Source organism: Leptonychotes weddellii, chromosome 15 (assembly GCF_054177405.1).
Source record: "Leptonychotes weddellii isolate Sample4059 chromosome 15, ASM5417740v2, whole genome shotgun sequence".
Classification (NCBI taxonomy): domain Eukaryota; kingdom Metazoa; phylum Chordata; class Mammalia; order Carnivora; family Phocidae; genus Leptonychotes; species Leptonychotes weddellii.
In genome coordinates, this window is record NC_138383.1 from 49407396 (window position 1) to 49434369 (window position 26974).

The 26974-nt window shown below is 57.8% G+C and overlaps 2 protein-coding genes and 1 long non-coding RNA gene across 3 annotated transcripts; all 3 read right to left on the minus strand.

The window, feature by feature from the left end:
* Positions 1-6: 6 nt before the first annotated feature.
* On the minus strand, positions 7-23835 carry POLR2A (RNA polymerase II subunit A). Its single transcript, XM_006738900.3, has 29 exons — positions 23353-23835; positions 14219-14351; positions 13940-14076; positions 13675-13848; positions 13309-13590; positions 12847-13008; positions 12499-12719; positions 12212-12344; positions 11595-11719; positions 11289-11499; positions 9988-10197; positions 9733-9901; positions 9443-9537; positions 9099-9302; positions 8737-8959; positions 8150-8333; positions 7594-7765; positions 7396-7501; positions 7098-7303; positions 4470-4694; positions 4084-4330; positions 3729-3829; positions 2896-3000; positions 2571-2753; positions 2194-2397; positions 1837-2023; positions 1624-1737; positions 1316-1465; positions 7-1215 (listed from the first exon to the last, which is right to left on the minus strand). Exons 1-29 carry the CDS (start codon positions 23443-23445, stop codon positions 59-61), a joined length of 5913 nt encoding a protein of 1970 aa, XP_006738963.1. The 5' UTR covers positions 23446-23835; the 3' UTR covers positions 7-58.
* LOC145717431 (uncharacterized) lies at positions 14363-23341 on the minus strand. The gene is made up of 3 exons (XR_014140635.1): positions 23013-23341; positions 17908-22935; positions 14363-17699 (listed from the first exon to the last, which is right to left on the minus strand). It is a non-coding gene; the product is annotated as an uncharacterized LOC145717431 (long non-coding RNA).
* A 196-nt stretch (positions 23836-24031) lies between the features above and the next one.
* On the minus strand, positions 24032-26961 carry SLC35G6 (solute carrier family 35 member G6). Its single transcript, XM_006738899.3, has 2 exons — positions 26787-26961; positions 24032-26282 (listed from the first exon to the last, which is right to left on the minus strand). Exons 1-2 carry the CDS (start codon positions 26787-26789, stop codon positions 25269-25271), a joined length of 1017 nt encoding a protein of 338 aa, XP_006738962.1. The 5' UTR covers positions 26790-26961; the 3' UTR covers positions 24032-25268.
* Positions 26962-26974: the final 13 nt, after the last annotated feature.

Here is a 26974-nt window from a genome sequence, read left to right on the forward strand (position 1 = left end):
GCTGGGGGCCTGCGCCCCACAAGGGCACCACCCGGGCTGCCCCGCGCCTCGCGCACCCTCAGTTCTCCTCATCACTGTCGTCCGGGCTGATGGCCGGACTGGTGAGGCTGTAGGTGGGGCTGGTGGGGGAATAGCCAGGGGAAGTGGGGGAGTAGGTGGAGCCTTTGGGGGAGGTGGGCGAGTAGGTGGGGCTGGTGGGCGAGTACTTGGGGGAGGTGGGCGAATAGGTGGGGCTGGTGGGCGAGTACTTGGGGGAGGTTGGGGTATAGACGGGAGAGGTTGGCGAATAAGTAGGAGATGTTGGGGAGTATTTTGGGGTGGTGGGTGAGTAGGTGGGGCTGGTGGGCGAGTACTTGGGGGAGGTGGGTGAGTATTTCGGGCTGGTGGGTGAGTACTTGGGGGAGGTCGGGGTGTACTCTGGGGAGCTGGGGCTGTAGGAGGGACTGGTGGGGGTGTACTTCGGCGAGGTTGGGCTGTAGCTGGGGGAGCTGGGGCTGTAGCTGGGGGAGCTCGGGGTATAGGTTGGAGACTGTGGTGTGTATCGTGGGCTTGATGGGGAGTAGCTTGGCGAGGTTGGGGAGTAGCTGGGCGAAGTTGGAGAGTAACTTGGAGAGGTCGGGCTATAGTTGGGGCTCGTGGGCGTGTAGTTGGGACTAGTTGGGGAGTAGCTGGGTGATGTCGGGCTATAACTGGGTGACGTCGGGGTGTAATTGGGACTGGTTGGAGAATAGTTAGGGCTGGTTGGTGAGTAGCTCGGGGACGTCGGGGAGTAGCTCGGGGACGTGGGGGAGTAGCTCGGGGACGTGGGAGAGTAGCTGGGGGATGTGGGAGAATAGCTGGGGGATGTGGGCGAGTAGCTGGGAGAGGTTGGGGAGTAGCTGGGAGAGGTGGGAGAGTAGCTGGGAGAGGTCGGGGAGTAACTGGGAGAGGTGGGCGAGTAGCTCGGGGAAGTTGGAGAGTAGCTGGGAGAGGTCGGGGAGTAGCTGGGTGAGGTCGGGGAGTAGCTGGGCGAGGTTGGGGAGTAGCTGGGAGAAGTCGGGGAGTAGCTGGGTGACGTGGGACTATAGTTGGGACTAGTTGGAGAGTAGGACGGAGAGGTGGGGGAGTAGGAGGGCGAGGTGGGGGAGTAAGAGGGACTCTGAGGCGTATAGCCCCCAGGGGAGCGAGGCTCGTAGGCAGGTGAGGTCGGGGAGTAGCTGGGAGACATCGCACCACCTGCGGGGAAGAAGCCAAAAGGAGTTAAGTGGCGGAAAGTCACCCAAAGGGAGGATCGAGGAGGAAAGAAACTTGGCCCCGACCGGCACGGACAGCTCACCTGGTGAGGGGATGTACGGGCTGGAGGGGCCGGGGGAGCCCGGGGAGCCCGGCGTGGGGGACCAGGCAGGCGAGTACCCGGGGCTGAAGCCACTGGCGTCGGAAGCGGCGCTGGGGGAGAAGCCGGCTGCCCCCGGGGTCATTCCGCTCCCTGTCAGGGGAGAGAGACGGGAGTCCAGGGCAGAGCTGGAGCCCAACCCCGTCCGCAGAGCCACCCGGCCTCCCACGCTCTGACCTGGCGCCGCTTCAGCCCCGCAGCTCACCCGCCCCCGGCGACCCGGGGGGCCCTGTTCCCGGGGCGTCACTCACCAACACTGGGGGACCAGGCGCCATACGCTGGAGTTGCGCCCTGGTTCCAGGGTGTCATGGCCGGAGAAATCCCTCCCATGGGACTGGGCGCCGAGCCGAAGAACATGCCGGTAGCTGTGGAGAAGCAGGGGGGCTCCTGAGCACCGCACCGCGGGCCGACCCCCCCCCCCCCGCACCCCCGCAGGTCTGGGCAGCGGAGGCCCTGCTACTCACGTCCGGCGGCCCCCAAGCCGGGGATGTTGGTGGGGATCTCCATGCCGTACTTGCACTTCTCCGCGTCGAGCAGCAGGTCGAAGCAGCCGGTGCCGGCCGGGGCGAGCTGGCCCAGCATGATGTTCTCCGACACCCCCTTCATGGGGTCGCTCTCTCCGTGGGCGGCCGCTTCCATCAGCACGTCCACCTGGACGACCGGACGGGCGGGGGGCCCGTGAGACGCCTCCACACCCCAAGCTCCGATGGGGCGAGGGCGGCGGCCAGGCCAGCGCCCACCTTCACTGCCTCACCCCTTCTTCCTGCAGCGCTCCCTCGTCCTGCCCCCTCTCCTGCCACCCTGCCCGGGGCCGTCCTTACCGTCTCCTCAAAGGAGCACTTCATGAGAGGGCCGGTATCCTGGCGGTTGACCCCATGTCGGGTGATGGCCATCAAGTGGCCGCGACAGGTCATGGTGTCACAGAGCAGAGCCAAGTGGCGGTAATTGACGTAGGAGCCGTCAAAGGAGATGACGTGGTACAGTTCCCGCTCCAGAGCCTTCCGCACAGCTTCGATGCCCAGCACCTGGCATGGCCGGGGGCGGGGGGGGGTCAGAGTCGGGGCAGCCCACGGCCAACGGTGGACTCGGGCTTGGACAAATCCAAGTGAGCAAATGCCGAGAGCGAGCACGGGGCCATTGCTTGCCGGACACCCGGGGATCGGGAAGAGAGCGGGGCAGGGGGGCTCCATGGGCTCACCGTGAAGATCTCCACGATGTCGTTGGACGTGGTGCGCACAGGGTCCACGTCCTTCTCGCTCAGCACCCGCATCAGGCTCACACCATCCGTCTCCAGGATCCACTCCTGCAGGGCCTTGAACTCCCCGTCCTCCGTGATAATGATCTTCTTCTTGTTATCTGTCTGCGGCAGGTGCATATACACCTGCAGGGGAGGGGCGTGAGCTCGGGTGGGGGTGGGGACTGGGGCGGCGGGGGGGACAGGGGCGGCGAGGGAGGGGTGTGAGCTCGGGCAGGGGGGATGGGGCAGCGGGGGGGCTGCATCGCAGAGGAGTGGGCAGGCTGACCTTGCTGATCTGCTCGATGCCCTGCAGGGTCATATCGGTCAGCATGTTGGACTCGATGCAGCGCAGGAAAACGTCGTCATCCATCTTGTCCACCACCTCCTCCTCCTGCAGAGAGCGAGGCCAGAGTCCTAGAACCCTCCTCTCTTCCCAGGCTCACCCCGAACCACAGCCTCCCCAGGGACCGAAGAGTCAACTCAGGCCCCAGGCTCTGCCCTCCTTGGTTCCCCTGACGTGACTTTTTATCACGTTTTGGCGATCCTGAGAAAAACCTAAGGGGACACCCACACCCCACCACCCCAACGCAATTGCGGCGTGTGCGCTCGCCCGCTCCAAGGGCCGTGCCGGCGCCTGCGGCCCCCCCAGCTCACCCCAGCCCCGCGGGTACTGCCCAGGCCACTTCGGCCCCACCAGGCTCGTGGGAGGGGCTGTCCTCTGCTCCCTCAAGACCCGACACGATTTCCAGATCTACTCTCCGAGGTTCACCAGCGAGCTCCGCGTTTTCGTTATTCGTGCCCAGGCACCCCATCTCCTTTCTCAGGAGCCGTGCCCAGGCGTGAGGTCACCGGTCCAGCCCCATCTCGGGGCCTGCGGCTGTCACCCACCTTCCGCAGGATGCGCCAACTCTGCCCTCCGCCCTCAGGCGGGAGCCTCACGGGGGGAGGGCCCAGGGCCTCCCCCACTTCAACACCACCCGTTGGGTCTCCATGGCTGCTACCTCAGTTTTCAAACGTTTTTGCTGCTACAAGTCTTGGAAATCACGGCCAGCCTCCACGACAAGGCTGCTTTCGCTCTAACGCCCCTGGTCGCGAACAAGGTTTCCTAGCGTCCTTTACCTCTTGCATCTTGTTTTCGTCGCTGTTCATGATGCGGATCCGGAGTACCAGCTTCTCGGCGTTATCGTCGTTAAAGATGCAATTCAAGTCATCGCCGAAACCTGGCGGGGAGAAGGGGTCATGAGAACGAACGCGACAGGACTCTCTTCTGGCTTCCCCTCCTCCTCCCAGAACCCTCTAGAAGGAGGGGAGCAGGGAGAAGGGAAAGGGAGCAGAGAGGAAGCGCAGGACGGCCAGAGGCAGAGCAGGCCCACGGAAGCGGGGAGGGTGGGTGGCTCACTGGGGACTGGCAGGCGGTGACAGGACAGACTGGGAGCTCGGGCAGGACTCCGGAGCTGGGCCCTCCCGCCCCTACCAGCATTGATCTTCTCGGCAATCTGCTCCATGGTCAGCTTCCGGTCAGTCATGTGCTTCCGGTCCAGCTCCACCCGCAGAAGCCAGGGGGAGATCCGGGCCACGTCAAAGTCAGGCATCTCGTAGTAGACATTCACCCACTCCTGATCCTCTGCCACCACCGTGCTCTGGGGGTTGGGGTCATAGTAGATGGCGGTGTTGGCGGTCACCTTCCTCAACGTCGTATGTTCCAGACGGCACAGAATGTCCTGGGACAAAGAGGGATTGGGGACACAGGCATGTGGGTGGCTCTAAAAGCCCTTCCAAACCCTCCTGTAGAGAGCATGCATTCAAGGGCGAGGCTCTCCTCCTCTTCCTCCCGCCAGGAGGCCCAGCCGTGCACCCCACCTTGGCTCTCTCAGCATCTCGAGCCGACTGGCCCAGCAGGAAGACAGTAAGCGAAGGTGTCTTCGGCTTCTTGGAGATGTTGATGAGCTCCTTGAGGCGGGGCACCCCCAGGGTCACATTCTTGGCAGACACACCAGCATAATGAAAGGTGTTCAAGGTCATCTGGGTGGCAGGTTCTCCAAGGGACTGTGCGGCCAGGGCGCCCACCATCTCCCCGGGATGGGCCTGCGGAGTGAGAAGAGCCGGCATCAGAAAAAGCGAGCGCCTCCCTTCTGGCGACTGAGGACGAGGTGCAGCCGGGACGGCGACACCGGCGTTGGGACGAGTCGGACTCGCGCGCCCCTTCCTCTGCCTCAGTCTACACTCACACGTTGGCCCGGGCCGTGCCGCACGCCCGGAAGGAGGCACTCGGCCGTCTGGAACCCTAGCTTCTACAGTGTGCTGAAGCTCAGGCTGAACTCTCACGTCGCCTCGGTGCTCCAAGTGGGGGGAGCTCCCCGAAGTTTATTTTCACTGGGGCTGCGACCACATGCCATCAAATCTAACTTTCCATGAGACTCCGCAGGCGGGCACTGCGGTCTCCTTATGGCTTGGCACCTCGTTACTTTCACCACAGAACATTCCTCTGTGTGGCTTTGGCACTCCTGTTTACTCATCCATCAGCGGACGGACGTTTGGCTGTTTCCACGGCTTGGCCATTACGAACGACGGGGCCGTGGACGTCTGTGTGCCGGGTTTTCCTTGCACACGCCTTCCAGTCTCAGGCATATTCCTAGGAGTGGATCTGCTGGTTCAAACGGTACCTCTGTTTACTCTTAAGAGGAACAGCGGGCCGTCACCCCCAGGGACCCCCCCCAGTGGCCGCACCACCCGCAACAGTGGCCCAGGAGTGTCCACTGCTCCGTGGCATTGCCCACAGCCTCTTTCCATCCTAAACTCGAGGGCCACGAAGCGGTAGCTCACTGGGGCTTCAGCTCCATTTCCTGGGCGGCCAATGATGCTGAGCGTCTTTTCTCATGCGTTTACTGGTCACTTTCGTATATTTTGGGGGGAAATGTCTACTCAAGCCCTTAGACGGCCCTCTTTTTAAAAGTTGCTGACTCGCAGCAGTCCATGTATCCTTCACGCGTGCAATGATCTGCAAATCTTTCCTCCCTTTCTGGCTTTCCTCACTCTCTCGCTGGTATCCTCTGAAGCACAAGTTTTTAATTCAGATGAAGCCCGATCTGTCTTGTTTTGTGCTCTTCAGCGCACGCCTTTGGCGTCCTACTGAAGACTCCACCATCTGATCAAAGGTTATGACGATTTACCCTTACGTTTTCTTCTAGAACCTTTTACAGCTTGAGCTTTTATATTTAGGTCTCTAACGCATTTTGAAGTAATTTTTCCATACAATAGGAATCCAACTTCAATCTTTTGCATGTGGATGTCCGGTTGTCCCAGCACTATTATTTTTTAAAGATTTGTTTGAGAGAAAGAGAGAGACTGAGCACGCGCAGGGCTAAGGGCAGAAGAGAATCTCAAGCAGACCCTCCTGCTGAGCGCTGAGACCAACGTGGGGTTTGAGCTTATAACCCATGAGACCATGACCTGAGCCGAAACCAGGAGTTGGATGCTTAACGGACTGAGCCACCCAGGGGCCCCCCAGCACCATTGCTGAAAACACTTATTTTCCCTTGTTCGATCGACTTGGCACCCTTGTCAGAAATATAATGACTGTAAACATGAGGGTTTAATTTCCAAGCCATCGACTCAAGTTCCATTCATCCTACGTGAGCACCATGCTATCTCGAGAACTGAAGCTCTACACGGAGTTCTAAAATCGGGGAGTGTGAGTCCTCTAATCTTGTTCTTCTTCAAAACTGTCTGGCTATTCCGGGTCCCCTGTGTTTCCATATGAATTTTATAATCAGCTTATAAATTTCTGCATAAAAAAGGAGCTGGGATTTGAGAGGGACAGTGTTGGGTCTGTAGGTCACTTCGGATTATCACCATTTAGCAACACAAATCTTGTAATCTGTGAACACAGGATGTCCTTCCGCTCATTTAAGCCTTCTTTCTTTCAGTCGTAGTCTGTAGCGTTCCCTAATGCATTCTAATTATTTATTTTACAAAACTGGATTTACATCACACGTATTCAAGGCCATGCCTATAATCACAATGCTTCTCTCTTCCCGCTATCCTGTAAAAACCTCACTTCAACACAGTGATGGTCTATCCTAGTATCTCTAAATCTCTTTCCTGCTCACTCCAATTCCTTACCTCCACCTAAATTGGAATTCAGCACACAGCAGGCACTTTAAGAAAATAAAGAATGACCCTCCTATCTCATATCCCAGCCACGCGGCTTCTTTCCAGCACGACTGCCCGTCCTGGAGTAGTCAACCCATCTCTCCCAAGGCCCAGTGTTCGCGTCTGCGACATGGGCACAACCTGCTCGGGTCGTCTCGAGCCCGCCAGGGAATGAAGGAGCATGAAGCCCCACGCACAGGACCCGGCACAGCGTGGCCCCTCCGTGAGCGAGAGCCATGACCAGGCGATGGTAGACAGAGGCAGGCTGTGCTCAGAGCCCAGGCAAGTTGACAGGTCAAAGGACAAAAGCAAGGCTGAGATGACAACACCACTCACAATGGCCTGGTTGAACTTGGACTCGATCTCTCCGAGCAGCCAGTCGAAGGCCTCCCCGCTGAGCCGGAACTCCTCGGCCATGCGGCGGGAGCACAGCGTGGAACGCAGGTGGATGTTGAAGAGAAGCGTGGCGTTCTCCTGAGCTTGCCGGCTCAGGGGGTCATCCCCATTCACAATCACCAGCTTCTTGCTCAATTCCTTGACTCCTGCGGGCCAGAGGAGGTCAAGAGATGGTAGACAGGGCCCAGCTCACTCCAGTCCCCCAGCCTGGCCCGGGGGTCCCCGAGAAGCTACTCACCCTCTACGACCTTGATGGGGTGCAGGTCGGAGGGCAGGCGGGGGTTGATGTGGAAGATCTTCTGAGCGTTCCAGATCATGCGCAGCAGGTTACAGGGGAGCACCACCTGAGGAGGGGCAGCAGGGAGGGGGGCCACGAGTCGGGCACAGCCACGCACGGGCAGCAGCTCCCCGGCCCCACCTTCCCGCCCACACGCACCTTGCTGTCGCCAGTTGGGAAGATGACCCTGAGCACCTCCCGGTCCTCACGCATCCGCTCAAATTCGCGCTCCAGCTCATTCTGAATGTGCGCGTTGCTCAGCACGTCCTTCACCAGGTCCTCCTGCAGAGTGCGCCGCAGGGCCCTCTCGTTGGTGTAGTCGAAGCGGAACCTGCAGGCGGCAGGAGCGGAGGAGTGTCAAGGGGCAGGTGGCCATGCTCCCTGAGCTGCATGGCTTGCAGAACCGGGCTTTGAAGCCAAGCGTCTGGGGCAGAGAAATGCAAGGCCTAGGCCCCAGGACTGCCAACAGGACGTGAGCTCGGGCCACCCCGCCTGAGCTTGCTCATACCGTCATCGGGGAGAGGGTGGGCTGGGTCTCAGGTCTGCCCCCCCCACCATGCAGCTGCTATCCCCAAGATCGGGAAAGGGCCCTAAAAGGTGAGGGTGACTGCCAGGCACGCTGTGGGCGAGCGGTCTCTCTGCATGCAGGGCGGGGACGCCTAGGAAGCGGGCCGTGAGCCCCAGGGGCGAGAACCACCCACTGCAGCCTCCTCACTTCTTCTCAAAAGCCTTGTTGGATGGCTTCAGAGTAGCCAGGTTCTGGAACTCGACGCTCTCGCCGGCCAGGCCATCCTCGCCATAGCGTAGCTGCACCACCTGGTTGATGGAGTTGCGCACAGTGGCATCGTATTTCACCATCACCGACTCCATGGACTTGATGAGCCGCCGCTGGATGTACCCTACGAGAAGAAGGGGGCCGGCTATAGGCCCGAGGGCAGAAAGAGGACGCCGACGCGCAAAGAGCCTGATCTCAGGACAAGCCTCGCCAGCCGCTCCGGGGCCTTCACCCAACCTGAACCTCAGAAGAGACAGCTAGCAGCCCCCTGGCCCGAGGCCGCCGCGGGAAAGCCACGCCCACCACCAGCTGGAACCAGGGCCTAGGAGAGTCCCCCAGGAACCAGCCCCCAGGGGACAGGTCGCCAGAGAGACCTCGAGGCCCTGTCCCTGCACCAGGGAGCGCTAGCCCAGCTTCTGAGCTTCAGCTGCTATTCTTTCCACGAGAGACAAAATCACCGGCCTGGGAACGGGAAGGCTTTAGCCCAAGAACCCCCACCGCCACCCTGGGGGCCCCGAAGGCCTCACCAGTCTCGGCAGTCTTGACAGCCGTGTCGATGAGGCCCTCGCGACCCCCCATGGCGTGGAAGAAGAACTCGGTGGGCGTGAGGCCGGCCAGGTAGGAGTTCTCCACAAAGCCTCGGCTCTCGGGCCCGTAGTCGTCCTTGATGAAGTGAGGCAGGGTCCGGTGCTTGAATCCAAACGGGATCCGTTTCCCTTCCACGTTCTGCTGCCCGACGACAGCAATGACCTGGGGACCGAAAGGTGGGGTGCACCGGACTCCCTTTGCACGAGGAGTCAGCGTTCCCAGCACGCTCCCCCCAGACACCCCTTCCCCCGCGCTCCCGGCCTTCTCTGCCGCCCGCATCTGGAAGGACCAGGCTCCGCACCTGGGAGATGTTGATCTTGGAGCCTTTGGCCCCGGACACCACCATGGACTTGAAGTTGTTGTACTCAGACAGGGACTTCTGAGCAGAGGAACCAGTCTTGTCTCGGGCGTCGTTGAGAATACGGTTCACCTGGTTCTCAAAGGTCTGCCGCAGAGTGTTCCCCGGGGTGGGCTCCAGCTCATTGTTATGAGCCTTCTCGATGACCTGGGTGCAAGGGAGGCGGCAGGGCTCGGGGCCTGTTCTGCTCCCCCTTCCCTCCCTCACACCTGCTCTGCTGTCGCCGACGTTCCCTTCTACGTCTCCAGGCGCCTGTCACTCAGTCTTGGCCGGGCCTCCCCACTCACCTCTATCACGTCCTGCTTGGCCTTCTTAATGGTGTTCTGAATGTCCTGGTAGGTCTTAGAGTCGGCGATGGAGTCCCCAATGCCAATGGTATGACCTAGGGGAAAGGAGAAGCATCACCAACACCCTCTTTAGGCCCCCCCAAACCCCGGAATGGAACCACAGCCACGAGAGCTGGCGGAGGGATCCCAAATCCAAGGAGGAACAAGCAAAGGACGGGAGAAAACCGCGAACAGTAAGAGGAGGAAGAGTCAGGATTCAAGAAGGGGGCTCACTACAGCCCTCCACTCACCCTCGATGAGAAGCCAGTTGTTAATGACGGTCTGAATATTGGAGTAGAAGAGGCGAGTGACGTCGTGACCCATCTCCAGGTAAGAGATGTGGACCAGCGAGCCAGCCGACGTGCCCAGAGACTTCTTACACAGGATGCCCATGATCAGCTCCCCGTTCTCCACCACCACCTGGGCACAAAGCACCCCACTCGAGGCCCGGGCGGTGGCGCCCCTGTCCAAACCCCGTCCCCACCCAGGCAGAGGCCAGGTCCTACCTTGGTGTCCCCGGGAGAGATGTGTTTGTAAGGACCACTGTCCTCATCATCGGGATGGGTGCTGTGGGTGCGGATGCAGTTGATGTGGCCTGGTATGATGAGGGAGAAGATCTGTTTGCCCGTCCACAAGGGCCGCGGCTTCAGGATGGCTGGCTGCGGCACCTTCCCGTCCCACGTGGACAGGAACATCAGGAGGTTCATCACCTCCCCCTGCGAGAGGAAGAGCGACACCAGACTTCAGCACTGCAGGCCTCACTGGGAAAGGTCACAGGGCTGCGGGTGGAAGCCGGACTGGGGAGGGAGAGATGCCCGGAAAAGCGTTTTCCAAACTTTTAATTAAAAACTCATTATGACCGTGAGACTCTGGGTTTCTCTTCTCTTGAACAAGAAACGTAAGTTACTTTTAATAATTATGAAAAAAGGGGCGTCTGGGTGGCTCAGTCGGTTAAGTGTCTGCCTTGGGCTCAGGTCATGATCCCAGGTTCCTGGGATCGAGCCCCACATCGGGCTCCCTGCTCAGAGGGGAGCCTGCTTCTCCCTCTCTCTGCCTGTCTGCCTGTGATCTCTCTGTCAAATAAATAAATAAAATCTTTAAACAAAATATTATAAAACGAGTGAAGATAAAGGTAGAAAAAAAAACCTGTAATGAAATCATTTCTTTTTCACCTTTGCTTTTCTCTAAGTAGCTGAAACTACAGGACATACTGAAGAATTAAATGGGGAGGGGCGCCTGGGGTTAAGCGTCTGCCTTCGGCTCAGGTCATGATCCCGGGGTCCTGGGATCGAGCCCCGCATTGGGCTCCCTGCTGGGCGGGGAGCCTGCTTCTCCCTCTCCCTCTGCCTGCTGTTCCCCTGCTTGTGCTCTCTTTCAAAAAAATAAAATCTTAAAAAAAAAAAAAAAAAAAGAGGGGCGCCTGGTGGCTCAGTCGTTAAGCGTCTGCCTTCGGCTCAGGTCACGATCCCGGAGTCCTGGGATCGAGCCCCGCATCGGGCTCCCTGCTCAGTGGGAAGCCTGCTTCTCCCTCTCCCACTCCCCCTGCTTGTGTTCCCTCTCTCACTGTGTCTCTCTCTGTCAAATAAATAAATGAAATCTTTAAAAATAATAATAATAATAATTAAATGGAGAAGAAACCAAAATAAAATAAAACATTGAATGGGGAGCTAAAACCAGGAGCTGTTTTTGGCCGCTGACCTTCCCAACCGCCTCCCTCTCCTGCCTCGCACACAGGTCGGCGTGCGGCAGGTCGAGGCAGATGTCGCAGCTCTTCCTTCCCCGGGCCCCCCCCGCCAGGAGCACGCACCCGCTCCAAGAAGACGTCTCTCTTCGTGAATTTGCGCACTGCCGTGAGCGTGTCCTGCACGATACCCATGACAGGGCGGTTGCTCTGGGGGGTGACAATCATCCGGGGCACCATGGCCAGCTCCTGGATCTCCGCCCGCGTCTCCAGAGACTGTGGCAGGTGCAAGTTCATCTCATCCCCGTCAAAGTCAGCATTGTATGGAGTCGTCACACTGCAGGGACCGAGAGGCCGGGCTCAGGGAGCCGCCGCAGGGAAGCGTCAGGGAGCCGCCCGGCCGCACCCGCCGCCCTCGGCCCGGACACTGACCTCAGATTTAAGCGAAAAGTGGACCAGGGGAGGATGCGGACTCGGTGCCCCATCATGGACATTTTGTGCAAAGTCGGCTGGCGGTTGAAGATGACGATGTCGCCGTCACACATGTGCCGTTCCACCTAGGGAGGGAGGCGACAGGCTCAGAGGAGGGGGCTTGCTAAGAAGGAAAGGCCGGTGGGCCTGAACGCTCTGCAGGTGCAAACAGACCGACGGGAGGGTACGATTCCATGGAGGACACGTATCATCCACCCCTTCGGGCCAGACGTCAGGAGAGGACGAGGCGCAGCACCCAGCGGCCTCAGGGACCTCCGTGGCGGGAGAAAACCCAGAGACTCTGCGCGCGAAGCCTTCCGCTCCATTCCTCCCTGGATCTCCCTTCCCTACCCTGTAGAGCTGGGGTCCGGGGTGCTGCCCTTGGGTTAGTGCGACCCCCCCCGCACCGGATGTCCGCGGCCAGCAGCCACAGCTTGCCGAGGACGGCAGCGGCCTTTTAGAGACGCCCCAGGCCTGACCCTAACAGACAGGACGGCCTCAGGGGGCCCCCTGCAGCCGGCCCCCACTCCAGAGCCTCCTGCTCGGGTCAGGGAGAGAGGCCCTGGCCTGCTACATGCCTTGTAGCCGGTCTGCAAGTGAAGATCACTGGGCTTGGGGTGGAAACGCAGGTCAATACGATCGCCATTGTCCCGGATGATGTACTTGGCCCCTGGGTACTGGCTGTTTCCCCTGCGCACCAGCTCCTGGAGTCTGGAGAAGGCAGAGGTGCAGTGAGCACACGCCTCCCTGGAAGCCCTGTTGCCCTCACCCCAGAGGCCCAGGTGGAAGCGCTCCCAGCCCCGCTCCAAGCCTGTGCCCTCACATACCCACCCCCCCCAGGCGGAGCTCCTGAGGCCAAGCCCACCTGTCGATGTTGAAGGGCGTGACGATCTCCGCAAAGGTCATGTTAGCCGCGATGGAGCGGGGCACGCCGACCTGGTCGATGGAGAGGTTGGGGTCGGGGGTGATGACGGTGCGGGCCGAGAAGTCCACCCGCTTGCCCATCAGGTTCCCTCGGACCCGGCCTTCCTTGCCCTTCAGCCGCTGCTTCAGGGACTTGAGGGGGCGTCCAGACTTCTGCATGGCCTGTGAGGAAACACAGGGCGGGGGCACCCCGTGGTCAGCACGGGCCCCTGCTCCAGAGCTCGGAGGCCTCCCACGGGCCCCTAGCCCCCTTCCGCTCCGGCACCAGGCGGGCAGCGTGTGGACTCACGCGGGGCAAGCCGGGCAGCTCATTGTCCACCATGGTGGCCACGTGGAACTGGAGAAGCTTCACGTCCTCGGCGATGACGTGGGCCGCCGCGCCGTTCTGCTCGTTGCGCCGCAGCTGATTGTTGATCTTCACGATGTCCGCCAGCTTGTGAGTCAGGTCATCCTGCGGCAGGAAGTCCGCACGGTCACAGGCCGGCCACCACTGGGCGATCGGCGCCTCCCTCGTCCTCAGGGCGCCTGCCAAGCAGGCCTGGTCTCTCACCGCCCACGCACGGAAGCACCTCCGTGATCTTCAACTAAGTCAAGGGCCTCCACCAAGGGCACACGGCTGCCAGGTGGCACGGTGACCCAGGCACCCTCGCTCGAGCCCCGGCTCCTGCACGCGTCCGCCCACAGCCCGGGGGCTCCCTCCCCTCCGACAGCCAGCCGCCCCGCGCACAGGCGGGGGCCAGGAGCTGCTGACCTGGTTGCGGGCAGAGCCCTGCATCACCACAGCGGGCCGCACAGAGAGCGGGGGCACGGGCAGGACGGTGACGATCATCCACTCGGGCCGTGCGTAGCGGGGCTCCATGCCCAGCACGAAACACTCCTCATCGGAGATGCGCTTGAAGATCTCGTGCACTCGCTCAGGACTCAGCAGGATCTTCTTCTCCTGGGAGTCCTCGTTGACGTGCTTCCACTCCGCGTACAGCTCCAGGCCCGAGCGCCGGATGCGGGGCTGGTACCGCCCGCAGCCGCCATGGCCCTTCCGGAGACAGAGGGGCCGTCAGAGCCTGGAGACCCCGCCCACCCTGCCGCCGGCCCCCGTCCAGCAGTCCCGGTCGGCTACCTTCTCTTTGGTCAAATCCTCGTCGCCCTCCGGCTGCTCCACCCCAAACTTGTTGTCCATCTCCTCCCCACCCTCGCAGATGTTCTTCCCCTTGCACAGGTCATACACGTGCGTCAGCCGCTTCTTGGGCTGCCCCTTGGACTTGGCCAGGATGTCCTTGATTTTTGGGTTGTTCTGGGGATAGAGCAGAGCAGGGTCAGGCGGCCCGCTCCTCCGTCCCCCCCAGGAAGGTGCCCCTCCCAGGCCAGGGCCCGCGCCCACTCACAGAGTCCACGAGCAGTTTGGAGCAGAAGAAGCAGACGCAGCGCAACACTTTCATCGTCTTCACCAGGAAGCCCACGTGAAACACAGGTTTGGCCAGCTCAATGTGGCCGAAGTGGCCAGGACACTCTGTCATATTTCCTGCAGGGACACACACCTCACAGCCTCGTCCCGACTCGCACCTCAGAGCCTAGGTCCCCAGGGGTCCACCCCCAGGCCTGGTGTTCAAGCACCCAAGGCCCCCCCCACCGTGGGGACCCCGTGCCAGGCCCCCAGCACTCACCTGCACAGGTCTGGCAGCGGCCGGTCCGCTCGATCACCCCCTGCCTTGGGTCCATCAGCCCCCCAAGCTTGGGGCGGCCCCCCTCCGTTGTCTCGGGGTATTTGATGCCGCCCTCGGTCACAGACATCCGTTTCTACAGAAACAAAGGCCAATAACGACTAAATAGGGTTTCTAGCTTCCAGCCTTCACATACGAAGGCCTCAAAGGGGGACAGCATGGGAGTGGGTCCGCTCTGAGTGCTGGCACCGAGTATGGGGGGTCCTAGTCCCTATCCTGATAGGAGGCACTCAGACTTGCGTGTGGCCGACCCTGACCTCTACGCAAGCCACCTGCCTCTCGGACTCAAACCCACACACCCCTCTGGGTCAATGCCAAATCACTGACATCCACAAGATTTAATCACAAAAAGAAGCAAATTGTTTCAAGGGGGAAAAAAAAATCAATGCCTTGCTTCTTCCAAGGCTGAAATCAGGCCCCGACTCTGGTCCCTGGCAGGGGACGGTGCTGCAGCCCGCCAAGACACACCTGGTCCCCTAGCTTCAGCTCCTCAAGCCCGCCAGTTTGCCCCCATCCTCGTCACCTCCTCCTTCCCGAGGGCCCAGCAGCCCGAGCCCATCCTTGCTCGGATGGAAATCCCGGGGTAAGATGAGAGAGGCAGGTGCTGGAGCAGAAGGGCGCCCCAGCGCCCCAGGACATGGAGGCAGAACTGAAGGTGGAATCCAGTCTGCATCCAGACTTGAGGGACCCCCTGGGGGAGGGAGCGGGAGACCGAGGAGCTCAGAAGCAGGTATGGGCGAGACGTGGGCTGAGGAAACCTTTCGTTTTCGCACTGGAAACCAAGGACTTTGGCATTAGCTGGGTCTGACCCACTAAACGTCCAGAGGGAAGAACTTAAAACTTAATAAAAGCTCCTACCGGCGTGTCACCTTCGTGCTGGGCGCCAACTGCACTCCGTGCACCTTGTTTCTCTAAGCCGATCCACTCACCTTCTAGGAATGAGGTCCTGTCGCTCAGACAGGAGCAACCTGAGTGCGTGAAGTGACCTGTCCAAGGCCTCCACCTCGGGGAGCCAGCAGGACTCAAACCCAACCCTCTCTGGGCCCCACACACATCCGTCCTGCTGTTCTTAGCTGCAGCGCAGACACAACCCTTGCAACCCTGGGACTCGGCTGCTGGGTGCCCGGTGCAGCGCTAGCTGATTCGCCGGCTCTCCACAGCTAATGGATAAAATACGCATCACTGTGCCCATTTCACAGGTGACGACACCAGAGGCCCAAAGACAGGCAGCTAGGAAGGGGCAGAGCCGGGATCGCCAACGCATTGTTTCCACAGCATCACACAAAGGGATGGGAGCTCCAATCTGCACTCCGCAGGGATCCGCCCGCCTCCGCCCCGAAACCACTCCCCATAGACCGAGGAGGAGGCGTGCTCTGCTCTGCCAAATCCTGCAGACCGCCCCAGTGTGAGCCCCAGCATGAGCCCGCCCCAGTCTGAACCCATGGGCCTGAGACACACGGTGGACGGGCCACTGCACCGAAGCTCCGCCCTTCCACTTTATCTCCTCCTCGGCTCCTCTGCCTCGGTCTGCTCCCAGAGTCCACTGCGCCCCTGGGCTTCAGCTCATCCACACCCTGGAGGCAGCTCGCCGGCTGTCCCCTGATGCTCACTCTCTATCCCGAAGATGCCCGAATCTTTGCCTCCAGGCCTCCCCTTTCTTCTGAACTTTGGATTCACGTATTACACTATCTACTGAATCAAGGGACACCTGGGTGGCTCCGCTGACTGAGCGTCTGCCTTCGGCTCAGGTAGTGATCTCAGGGTCCTGGGATGGAGCCCTGCATCGGGCTCCCTGCTAGGCGGGGAGTGTGCTTCTCCCTCTGTCACTCCCCCTGCTTGTGCTCTCTCTCTCTGACAAATAAACCCGTTAACTGAGCGTGGGCTGGAGCCAGAGACCTCCGGTCTGCAATTCCGGTTCTATCACATACGAACTGTGTAACTTCGTGTACCTGCTTAAGGCCAGGACATGACAGGTGCTCAGGAACAACACCTACCCAATCCATCATCCACCCAGCCCCCGGCACTGGCTGTTTGCACCTCCTCAACAGTCTCTGAGCCTTGCCCGTCTTCTCCATGCCTCCAACCACTGCCTCAGGCCAGGCCTTTCCTCGGGGGTTCACATCAGGGCGCTCCTTGCGTGGCCAGCCTGTCTCTCTCCCATCCATCCACATAGCTGGGGTGCTCTTTCTAAAACGGAAATCTAATCTTCATACCCGCGCTCAGAATGATGTCCAAACTCAGGAGGACAGCTTACAAAAAGGGTTTTAGGACGTTTCCACTTTCCTTTCTTTTTCCACACCAGTAACGGAGTCCCCAGTGGTCCCCCATCAGCTTCGGGTCTTCGTATGTGCTCTTAGCTCGGTCTGCAAGGCCCTTCCCGCCAAGGCTAACTGCTGTTTAAAGACTCAGCTCAGGCAGTGCTTCTTCCAGAAAGCGTTTCCAGAGCCTCCTCTGTGCCTCCATAACCCCTCTATCACCGCGCGTCTCACAGTGCAATGAAATTATCGATTGGGGGTTCTGTCTTCCCCAAAGATTATAAGCATCTCTTGGTAGACAGCATTTCTCTATCGTCCTGGGTCCCATGGCTGCTGCTGAATGTTTGTTAGACTGGACTCAACTGCTTAGGGCCCTTGGCTTCAGGGAAGCGCCTTCAAAGACCTTGGAAAAAAGAGAGAAGGCTGTCCCTGCCAGTCAGGCCGGTAATCCCCCCATAATGGACTGACCAGCCACTGCTGAGTAGAAACCAAATGGTCTATTGATACAAGAGGTTCTGAACACCCACAAGGCTCATCAGGATGACCTGACGAAGTCTCAGGAAGACAGGGCTGGGGGTGACTGACTTCACAAAGCCGGCATCCCATCAGCTGCATCGTGTCTTCTGAAAAACACGAAAGGCTTTGCTCCCCTTGACTGAAACACAGGAAGGCAGAAGCAAGCCTGAATCTGGCTGCCAGAAAGGTCGCTAGAGAGGGAGCTGGGGGAAATCATGCTCAAAACCGTGCACCTCCCTCTGCTCCAAGTCCATGCTCACCAAACCACCCACCTGCTAAGGACTATTCTGCTTCCAGGTATTGAGATAGGTCGAGGGGCTGTCCTGGAATGTTCTGGACTATCTCCCTACCACAAGGTAACAAGTTGTCATTTTGGATTATATACAAACTACGTTAGCCCCCAACCCTTCCTCCAAACACTGGTTCTCACTACCCACTCGGTAAGGGTTAGGCTCCCAAGGGGGTGGCTGGTCCCAAGGGGTGCCCCTGAGGCTACAGAACAGAAGCCTGCTGCAAATTCTCAGTAAATACGAGTTCTCTTCAGGGGCACCTGGCTGGCTCAGGGGTGGAGCAAGCGACTTGACCTTGGGGTTTGAGTTCAAGCCCCATGCTGGGTGTAGAGATTACTTAAGAATAAAATCTTAAAGGGGCACCTGGGTGGCTCAGTCCTTAAGTGTCTGCCTTCGGCTCAGGTCATGATCCCGGAGTCCTGGGATCGAGCCCCGCATCGGGCTCCCTGCTCCGCGGGAAGCCTGCTCCTCCCTCTCCCACTCCCCCTGCTTGTGTTCCCTCTCTCCCTGTGTCTCTCTCTGTCAAATAAATAAATCTTTTAAAAAAAAGAATAAAATCTTAAAAAAAAACAAAAACACAAACTGGGGCGCCTGGGTAGCTCAGATGGTTAAGTGTCTGTCTTCAACTCAGTTCATGATCCCAGGGTCTTGGGATGGAGCCCCAGTTGGGCTTCTGGCTCAGCGGGAGCCTGCTTCACCCTCTCCCTCTGCTTCTCCCCCTGCTCACGCTCTCTGTATCTCTGTGTCTCAAATGAATAGAAGCTTTAAAAAAAAAAAAAAAAACTCTTGGGGCGCCTGGGTGGCTCAGTCGGTTAAGCATTTGCCTTCGGCTCAGGTCATGATCCCAGGGTCCTGGGATCGAGCCCCGCCATCAGGCTCTCTGCTCAGCAGGAAGCCTGCTTCTCCCTCTGCCTCTACCCCTGCTCCTATGCGCACGCACTCTCTCTCTCTCTCTCTAATAAATAATCAAAAAACACCTCCTTTTTTTCTCTGCCTTTAGAAAAACATACACGGTCCTTGGAACTGGGCTTCAACCCACTCTTACAGATGCAGTCCCACATTCTGCCTCCACCCCCCCCCCCACATTTATGCTCCAACTGCAAGAGAGCTCTCAAAATTCCTTCATGCACCCCCCTTCCCGGGAAACTTTACATTCCTTAAGTCCCGATTCAAATGTCACCTCTCTGCAATGGCCACGGAGGGCCTCCCAGGGTTCTCAGCCCCACTGCCATTACCTGTTTACTTATCTGTCTCTCCCACTGGATTGCAATCCTTGAGGGCAAGGATCAGGTTTCATTTGGCTTTATATCAGCGCCTACCACAGCACCAGTAAATACTTGTTGCATGCGCAGGAAACCCCTCCCTTGATTATAAAGAATCTGAAGACAAGAATTAGCTTCTGATCCACCGATATAGCACACGTCTATGAGCATATTACTGTTTTATATCCTTCTTGGAATGAACTGGGGTATAAATAAATAAAATGATGTTTTTCATGGTACACAGTTGCCTTTTTTTTTTTTAAAAGATTTTATTTATTTATTTGAGAGAGAGAGACTGAGAGAGAGAGACCATGAGAGGGGGGAGGGTCGGGAGGGTCAGAGGGAGAAGCAGACTCCCTGCCGAGCAGGGAGTCCGATGCGGGACTCGATCCCGGGACTCCAGGATCATGACCTGAGCCGAAGGCAGTCGCTCAACCGACTGAGCCACCCAGGCGCCCCTACACAGTTGCTTTTAACGAACAGGGGTCAACCTCTTCAAGTGTCACTGAGCTCTCATCTATGCTGGCTTTGTACCAGCTTTGCATAAAGCCTGAGCACCAACCCTCCTTGCTTCCTCTCCCTCAGGACTCAGCAACTTCCAAACCCACTACAACGGCCAAGGCAACAGCTCCGTCTTGCAGCTAATTCCAAGAGCCCTCAGTACCTCGACACACACCCCTCCCCAAGACTTCTGGAAAACATCCTACTCTTAAATACCGTCTGTTCCACAAGAGGCCCCTCACCCTCCGGTCCTCCTACCCAAAGCGGAACTACCTGTTATTCCCTCAAGACACAGGAGCACTGAATCAACTGCAAGCAATGCAGGGCAAAATCAAAGCCCCCGGTCCCCCTGCACACCGGATGCGGCCTCTGTTTTGTGAACAGCCAGCCTTCCACATGTTTTATAAAATGCAAACACCTTTCTATTTTTACATGAACAGGGTCTCACTCTGCATTCTGGTAACTTATTTCTCAGAACCCTGAACTTCATCAGTTCAAAGGGCTCTTAGTCGCCACGTCAGCAACTTTCGCAGCACTCCCTGGGCCCAAAGAGACCCACTTAGTAAGTACCCAGGGCCAGGGCGCCTGGGTGGCTCAGTGGTTAAGCGTCTGCCTTTGGCTCAGGTCAGGATCCCAGGGTCCTCGGATCGAGCCCCGCATCGGGCTCCCTGCTCCACGGGAAGCCTGCTTCTCCCTCTCCCACTCCCCCTGCTTGGGTTCCCTCTCTCACTATGTCTCTCTCTGTCAAATAAATAAATAAAATCTTTAAAAAAAAAAAAATAATTAAAAGAAAAAAGTACCCAGGCCCAAACAACTTAATAAATACCTATGTCCTACCAACTTCATAGCCATTTAAAAAAACACACATAAATGGAGAAAGATTCCAATATATTAAAAAAAATTTTTTTTTAATTTCCCAAATAACAATGACGTACTTCTGACCCCTGTCGGGCCCTGTACAACCTGGCAGATCTTGGGATCAGATTGGACAGCACCACCCTTCTTTCTTGCTCTACGTTGATTTTTTTTTTGGCCTGTATTTGGTAACTGCTAAAAACCCAGCTTCCCCAAGATATGACGTCACTGAAAGGGGTCTGGCGCCATCTAATGTCGAAAGGCAACTATCAGGAACTCCTAGTTCCCGGGACATCAGACGCAAAGCCGATCTTCTTGTACTTATCTTGAAAATTTAAAACCTCTCCCTGGGCCCCTGAGAGCTTGCCGCGGTGGCTCAGCACAGTCTGGGAACAGGGGATTTAGTCTGCTGGGAAGATCTTGTTCTAGTCCAAGAACACACCCCGAGTTAGCTCCACAGAATTCCTATCAGCAAGTATGTAGGCAATTTATAATTTCAAACAGTATCATTTCCAAACAGTGTTGTGATAAAAACCCTTCTACACATATCTTTGTATCCTTTCCAATTACTTCATTCACTCATTAATTTAACTCATTCTCATTACACCACAATTATGTTCCAGGCAACCTCTGAGATGATGAAATTAAGAGGTGAATACAGGGTCCCTGATGAAATTTACATTCTCCTGAGGGAGCAAGAAACAGAAAAACGAATCCTTTCTGAGTGGCAAGCTACGAAGTAAAATAAAGTCAAGACCGGGGTTAGAGGTCACCCTGCTGGCTCAGTCAGAAGAGCATGGAACTGTTGATCTCGGGGTTGTAAGTTCGAGCCCACTCTAGGGTGCAAAGATTACTTAAAATAAAGACCAGGGGTTAGAGGATGCAGGGGGGACACTATTTAAACAGGGTGGTCAGGAAAGCCGTCTTAACGATATGACATCTGAGCAGAGAATATATGGATGTAAAGGAATAAGCCTGGGTAGGCCTGGGCAATGTTGTTCTAAAGCAGCAGGAACAGTTAATAATAAAGTCCTTGAGGCATGAATGAACTCGGAATGTTGGAAGAACAGGCAGGTCGGTGTGGTTAAAGAAGACCCAAAGGGGACTTTGGTAATGAGCTGGAGAGGGAGGCGGAGGCCAGATAAGCCAGGACCTCAATACAGTTCAGAGTAAGCAGTCTGGATCCTCCGGAAGGGATTCCATGCAGGGGAGAGACATGATAAAAAGAGCTCCCCAGCTGCTCGGCAAACTGCGGAAGGAACAAGTAGGGGCTAGGGCTACTGCAGTATTCCATGAGAAAGGTGGGACATGTCGGTCCAGATGGAGATGGTCATAAATGGCCAGATTCCAGGCACACTTTGAAAGGCAGAGCTGACAGACTGGCAGATGGGCCAAGTGCAAGTTGTGAGGAGAAGAATCGAAGATGGCTTTTAGGTTTTTGGCCTGAGTTTAAGTGGATGAATGGTATGGCCACTGTGTGCTTGCTGAACCAGACAAGACCTGGGGAAGGGCATGCTCGAGAGCAGAAATTCAGAGTTTTTTTATTTAAGGACAAAATTTTAGAACTGGCAATACTGGACCAAAGAATACGCATCAAACGACTGATAAAATTGTCAGACTGTCCTCCAAAAAGGCTACCAACAATGTATAAGCATGCCTATTTCCCAATACTTTTGCCAGCAGAGAAAAATCAGATAATCTAAGAAAAAAACCTTTAATTTGCACGTTTTTATTAGTAAACTGAGTATTTTTTATTGGCCACTTGTACTACTTCCGTGAGCAGCTTATTTGTATCCTCTATTTGTCTAGCAGGTGTGTGCTTTTCTTACTGATTTTTAAGTGTTCCTTGTATATTAAGGAACCTAGCCTTGACTATCACAGTGCAAATCTGTTTCCCAATCTGTTTTTTAGATGTCCATTGTGCCTCTGATAAAGAGAAGTGGCTCTTATTTTTATATAGTGAAATGTGCCCTGCTCTTCCTTGTACATAAAATGCTGGGGCATCTGACAGTCAGAGGGGCACGTGGCATTGATCTCGGTGTTGTGAGTTCGGGCCCCATGTTATGGTATAGAGATTAAAAAAGAAAAAAGTGCTTGGCTCAGTGCCTAGCACATGGTAGGCACTCAGTAAAATTTACCTGTAATTCATTCATTACCATGAAGGGGTTCTGCCCCTGGAATCAGACTCCCAAGCCTTCTCTATTTTGCTGGTGCTTTCCAGTTTTGCTTTTTAGATTTAAAGCTTAACTCCACCCAGAATTTATTCTTTGTATGCTGTGAGCTTACGAGGTTCTAACTCCTGACATAACTTTCACGCAGCTGTGCCTTATCCTCCAGCAAAACTGTCTCCATCCACAAAGATGGCCATTCAACACCATTCTCTCCAGCCACCTGGCTCCCTCCAGTTCACTCCACAGAGGAGTCCAAGTCACCAACAGCTCTCCCCCAGAACCACCCTCCTCTCTGATCTCTCCCACTCTCTTCCTTAGCCCTCCCCCACAATCAGCTCTTCACACGGCAACCAAAGTACTAGTAATTTGTGCGTGTGTGTGTGTTTTTTAATGTAAACTTGATGTCACTCTTTGGCTTATAATTCTCCAAAGGCTTCCTGTTAAAAACAGAATTAAACTCAGATTCCTTACCATGATTTACAACATCCCCCCGGGCCTGCCCAGTCTCATGCTTCTCCAGCCCATTTCGATAACTCTCCTCACCCGTCTAAACCCCAGTCACACTGGCACTTCTTCCAGCCCCTGGGACACACCAAGTTCATGGCTCCCTCAAGCCCTTTGCACCTGCTGTTTCCTCTGTCTGAAAAGCTCTTGTTCTAGGATCTGTGGCCCAGAGGACTGGCTGCCTCCTCTTCATCCAGGTAATGTCGCCTCCCCAGAGGGGGCTTCATGGACCCTGACATCACCCCGCCCACAGGAGCCTCACACCTCGGTAACTCCTCTTCGCTCCATTCAGAGCACTTGCCATAACTGAGCTGTCTTGTTTGCTCCTTTATTTGTACGTTTACTGTCGGCCTCCCCTGCCCCTTGCCACGGACAGCGCCCACAGGAGGCAGGGTCCTCCTGCGTCTCGTCCAGCTCTGCAACCCTAGAGTCTGTCGTGTCTATCACACAGCAGGCGTCCAATGAGTAGTTGTGGAAGGGGGAGGGGGGAACAAGGATCTGGGGTCCCGCTTCGCATCCGCGCTTCCAAAGCGCCCCCCTTGTTCGGCGTCGGTGCCCCGATCTCCCCCCACCCCGGCTGCGGCCCGGCCTCCGGCCCGGACACAGCGCCGAGCTCGCTCACACGCTCGCGACACTCGGCTCCGGCGGCCCGTCACCCTGGCTGCCAGCGTCGGGCCCCGCCGGCGCCGCGGCAGGGAGCAGAGGGAGGGCAGGGCCGCTTACCAGTTCATCCGGACTGAGGACTCCGAACTGCACTCGCTTGATGGTGCGCAGCGGGCATGCGCTGTCCCCGGAGGGGGGGCCGCCCCCGTGCATCGCGGAGGCCGGCGCGCTGCGCAGGCGCAAACCTCTCTACAAAAACCCTGCGCCGCCTCCGCCTAGGTGCTCAGACCCCGTCGGGGCGGCCGCCGGGAAGGACCTCCCCGAGTTGGGAGGAAAAAGCCGGAGGAGGGAAAGGTGGGGGAGGGAAGGAGGCGGGGAAGTGAAAAAGGAGCGAAAGGAGCTCTCCTCCCCCTTTCCGGAGATTTTTCGTCTCCCAAAAAGGAAAAAAAAGAAGGGGGGGGGAAGGAAAAGGTTTCGGGGGGAGGAAGAAGAAAAAGGGTAACGAATAAATAAGTAACCAGACTCCTGAACGGCAGAGGTTACGGCAGTTTGTCTCTCCCCCTTCCGGGAGCCGCCTTCTTCTCCAACCGTCCCGGCCGCGCTCTCGGCGCTTCTGAGAAGCGAACTAGCCGAATGACGCCCTTTATAGATTCGCCCCTGCATCCCCGCCCCTTCCTTTCCCGCCCTCCCTTGCGCTACGGGGTCGCCTGCGCCGGCCTGCACGGAGCGCGCGCTCGAGTCGTTGGTCGGCCCTCCCCGGCTCCCTGGTTGGACGACCTTTAGAAGTGACGCGGGGGAGGGGAACGTGTTTGACCCCGCTGCCTCCCCTCTCTGCTCCCTCCCGCCCTGAGATTTAAGGTTTGAAGGACCGAGGGGAAATACAGGCCGCTTTTATTCTAGTTTGGACCGTGCTTTCGTCTTCAACAAAAGTCTCCCTTTAATATTCCCCCCCTCCCTCCGCTGGAAAATGGTCTGTTCTGCGAATCGGTAATGAAGGAGGCGGGGCCGGTCGGATCCTCCCAAGAGGGTTCCCGGAGGGGGGAGCGCTGGGGCCGTCCTTGGTCATGCATATGCAGTAACCACGCTGAATATGCATGAACCGATCAAGATGGCGAGGCAAATCGCTTGTCCGGAAGTAGCTGATATTTGTCGAGCGGCCTCCTGGGACGGGTGGGCATCTGCGGGCCTCCAAGGGAGCGCTGTACGGAGCTCGGGCCCTCGACCCCCGGCCCGAACCGCTCGAAGAGGCGTCCGCTCGGGGAGCCTTCTCCGGAAGGAGGCTGGCCACTGTCCGGGAGAGATCACGGGACCGCGACAATCCAGGAAAAGCAGATTAGCCATGGGCGGGACGCAGAAGTCCTGGGGGATTCAGAGTCAAGGCGTCTGAACGCTGGGAGATCCTACCCCCTTCTAGAATATTTCAGAAACGAGATTGGCGGGGGGAGGGGGCAGGGATCCCAAGGGATTCTCCAATGAGAGCGGAGTAGGACTTTCACTGTCCTTCCAAAGCAGAGATGACACCAAGGCACAGCCAGGTTCAGAGTGATCCTTGTTTGATGTCAATGTCACGTCACCACCGGGGGGGGGGGGGCGGGCATAACCATGAGGAAAGGAAACCGGCTCTCAGGAGAAGAAAGGCGCACTCCCTTACCCCCCGCTGCTCGCTCTGTCCGTTCGCCTGAAAACCGCCCAAACACTCCGGCCCCAATGCTCTTCTCTCTGCTGCTGAGGGAGAAATCCTCCCCATGGCTCATGGCCCGCCTGCCTCTCAGCTCCTTTGGTTTGCTCCTCAGACCTTACTTACCCTGCAGTTGTGCCCTGATCCCCAAGCCCCAGCCTAGACTCCTCATGTCTTGGTCCCCACGCTTGTTCCAGGTCTTCTAGGCAGAGTCCCTCTCCACCCCTGACTCCAAGGAGTGTCCCTCTCCCATATCAGCTCTTTTCCGGTCACCTCTTCTCCCATGTTTGTATTCCAGTCTCTCCTTGTCCTTCTATTTCCCCCTGCCCCCCCAACCCCCAGGCTCTCCAGTTCGATCTCACTCCTCCACCTGCCCTTCCCTCTCACAGCTGAGGTTCTGGGCGGTGATGATGGCGATGCTGCCCAACACCACCCCTGCCCCCATGATGTCGGAAGGCGCCACGGTCTCATAGAGCACGTAATACTGCAGCATCAGGGCCACCACCACCTCGGAGTGCAGGACGGCGCACACCAGGGCGGGGTGGGCCTTCGTGACTGCATAGCTCACGCACACAAAGGAGACCAGGGCGAGGATCCCCACGGCCCCCACACAGCTCCAACTCAGAGGATCATTGGGCAGCACAGGGGTCTGCAGTACAAAGAGGCCTGGCACAGAGCCCACCAGCCCCACCAAGCCAAACAGGAAGGCCACTGTCGGGAGGCAAGAGGGGAAGTCCAGGGAGCGATAGACCAGGAGCCCCAGCGACAGTGCCAGGCCGCCCAGGAACGCGAGCACATAGCCCAGGGCGGTGTAGAGGCCCGTGGTCCCCTCCTGCAGTGTCCCTAGTCCGGGTCCCACAATGATGATTAGTCCCAGGGTGCTGCCCAACAGACCACACCAGTCATAGCCGCTGAGCCCCTGACTCTCGAGGCAGAGGGCAAGGAGAGCAGAGCAGACGGTGGAAGAACCTTTGCGGACCGTGGCCGCGTTGCCAGCAGGCACCACCTGAACTGCACTGTAGGCGCATCCGATGCTGAGGACGTTGAGCAGGGCGTGGAGGCAGGCCCGGGCCCGGACATCGGGAGGTCCCAACAGTGGGTCACCACGCAGTTTCAGTAGTAGGGCAATGGGAAGGTGGAAGAGACACCGACAGATGAGCAGCTCCAGCGAGGGTAAGTGGGAAGCCTGGTAAGCCATACGGGAGAAGGGGCCCACAAAGCCAGCCGGCAGGCCCCCACCCAGCAGGGCCACGAGCAGGCCCTTGGTGGCATCGGAGGGCCGGCAGCGCTGGTGCGAGGGGAGGCTGGGCGGAGTGGAGGGCGGCGATGGCTGGGTGAAGTCAGGCAGGTTGAAGTAGGGGTGACTGCCAGCCTGTGAGGGAGAAAGGAGCTGGGGCATTAGGGCAGCCGCAGCCCCGGGGGCCCCGGGGGGGGGCGAATGCCAGGCTGGGGTCTGGGACCTCGTGGGACAGTAACAGGGGTCGGGGGGGGGGGCAGGCTGTCTTGCTGCGGAGAACCCTCAGGAGCTAGAAAGGGCCTGAAACTGGATGAGGGGGGTACAGTCTGGGCCTTGGGCCTCTAAAGCAGGAAGCAGGGGGTGAGCAGTCTTGGCGCATCGTGTTTCTCTGGGTGAGCTGTTCCGTGGAGAAGAAAAAGAGGACCCAAGCGTGCTCTGTTGGTTTGGGGAAGGGGAGGCAGCCTCAGATGCTGGGCGTCTGTGTGATGTCATGGGTTCCGGGGACATCTGGGTACACCATTGTGAGTTTCATTTGTGGGTGTCTCCAGGACAGCTGGGAAAGTTGTAGGGGAAGAGATAAAAGGGAGCGGCCAGGAGCTACGGGGAAGGGGGCTATGCCTCCCTGACCCCCACACTCACCATCTTTCCTTGGACTTCCTCCTCTACTCCTGGCTCAGGGGGCCTGGGCCCTTCGGAGCTCCAGCCCTTGTGACCTGGTTGGAGTGGGGAGTGGGGTTCTTCCCTGGAACCTTCCTGAGGTGGGGGTGGGAGGTTCTTCCCTGGAACCTTCCTGAGGTGGGGGTGGGCCTAGTTTCTCATTGTTTCCA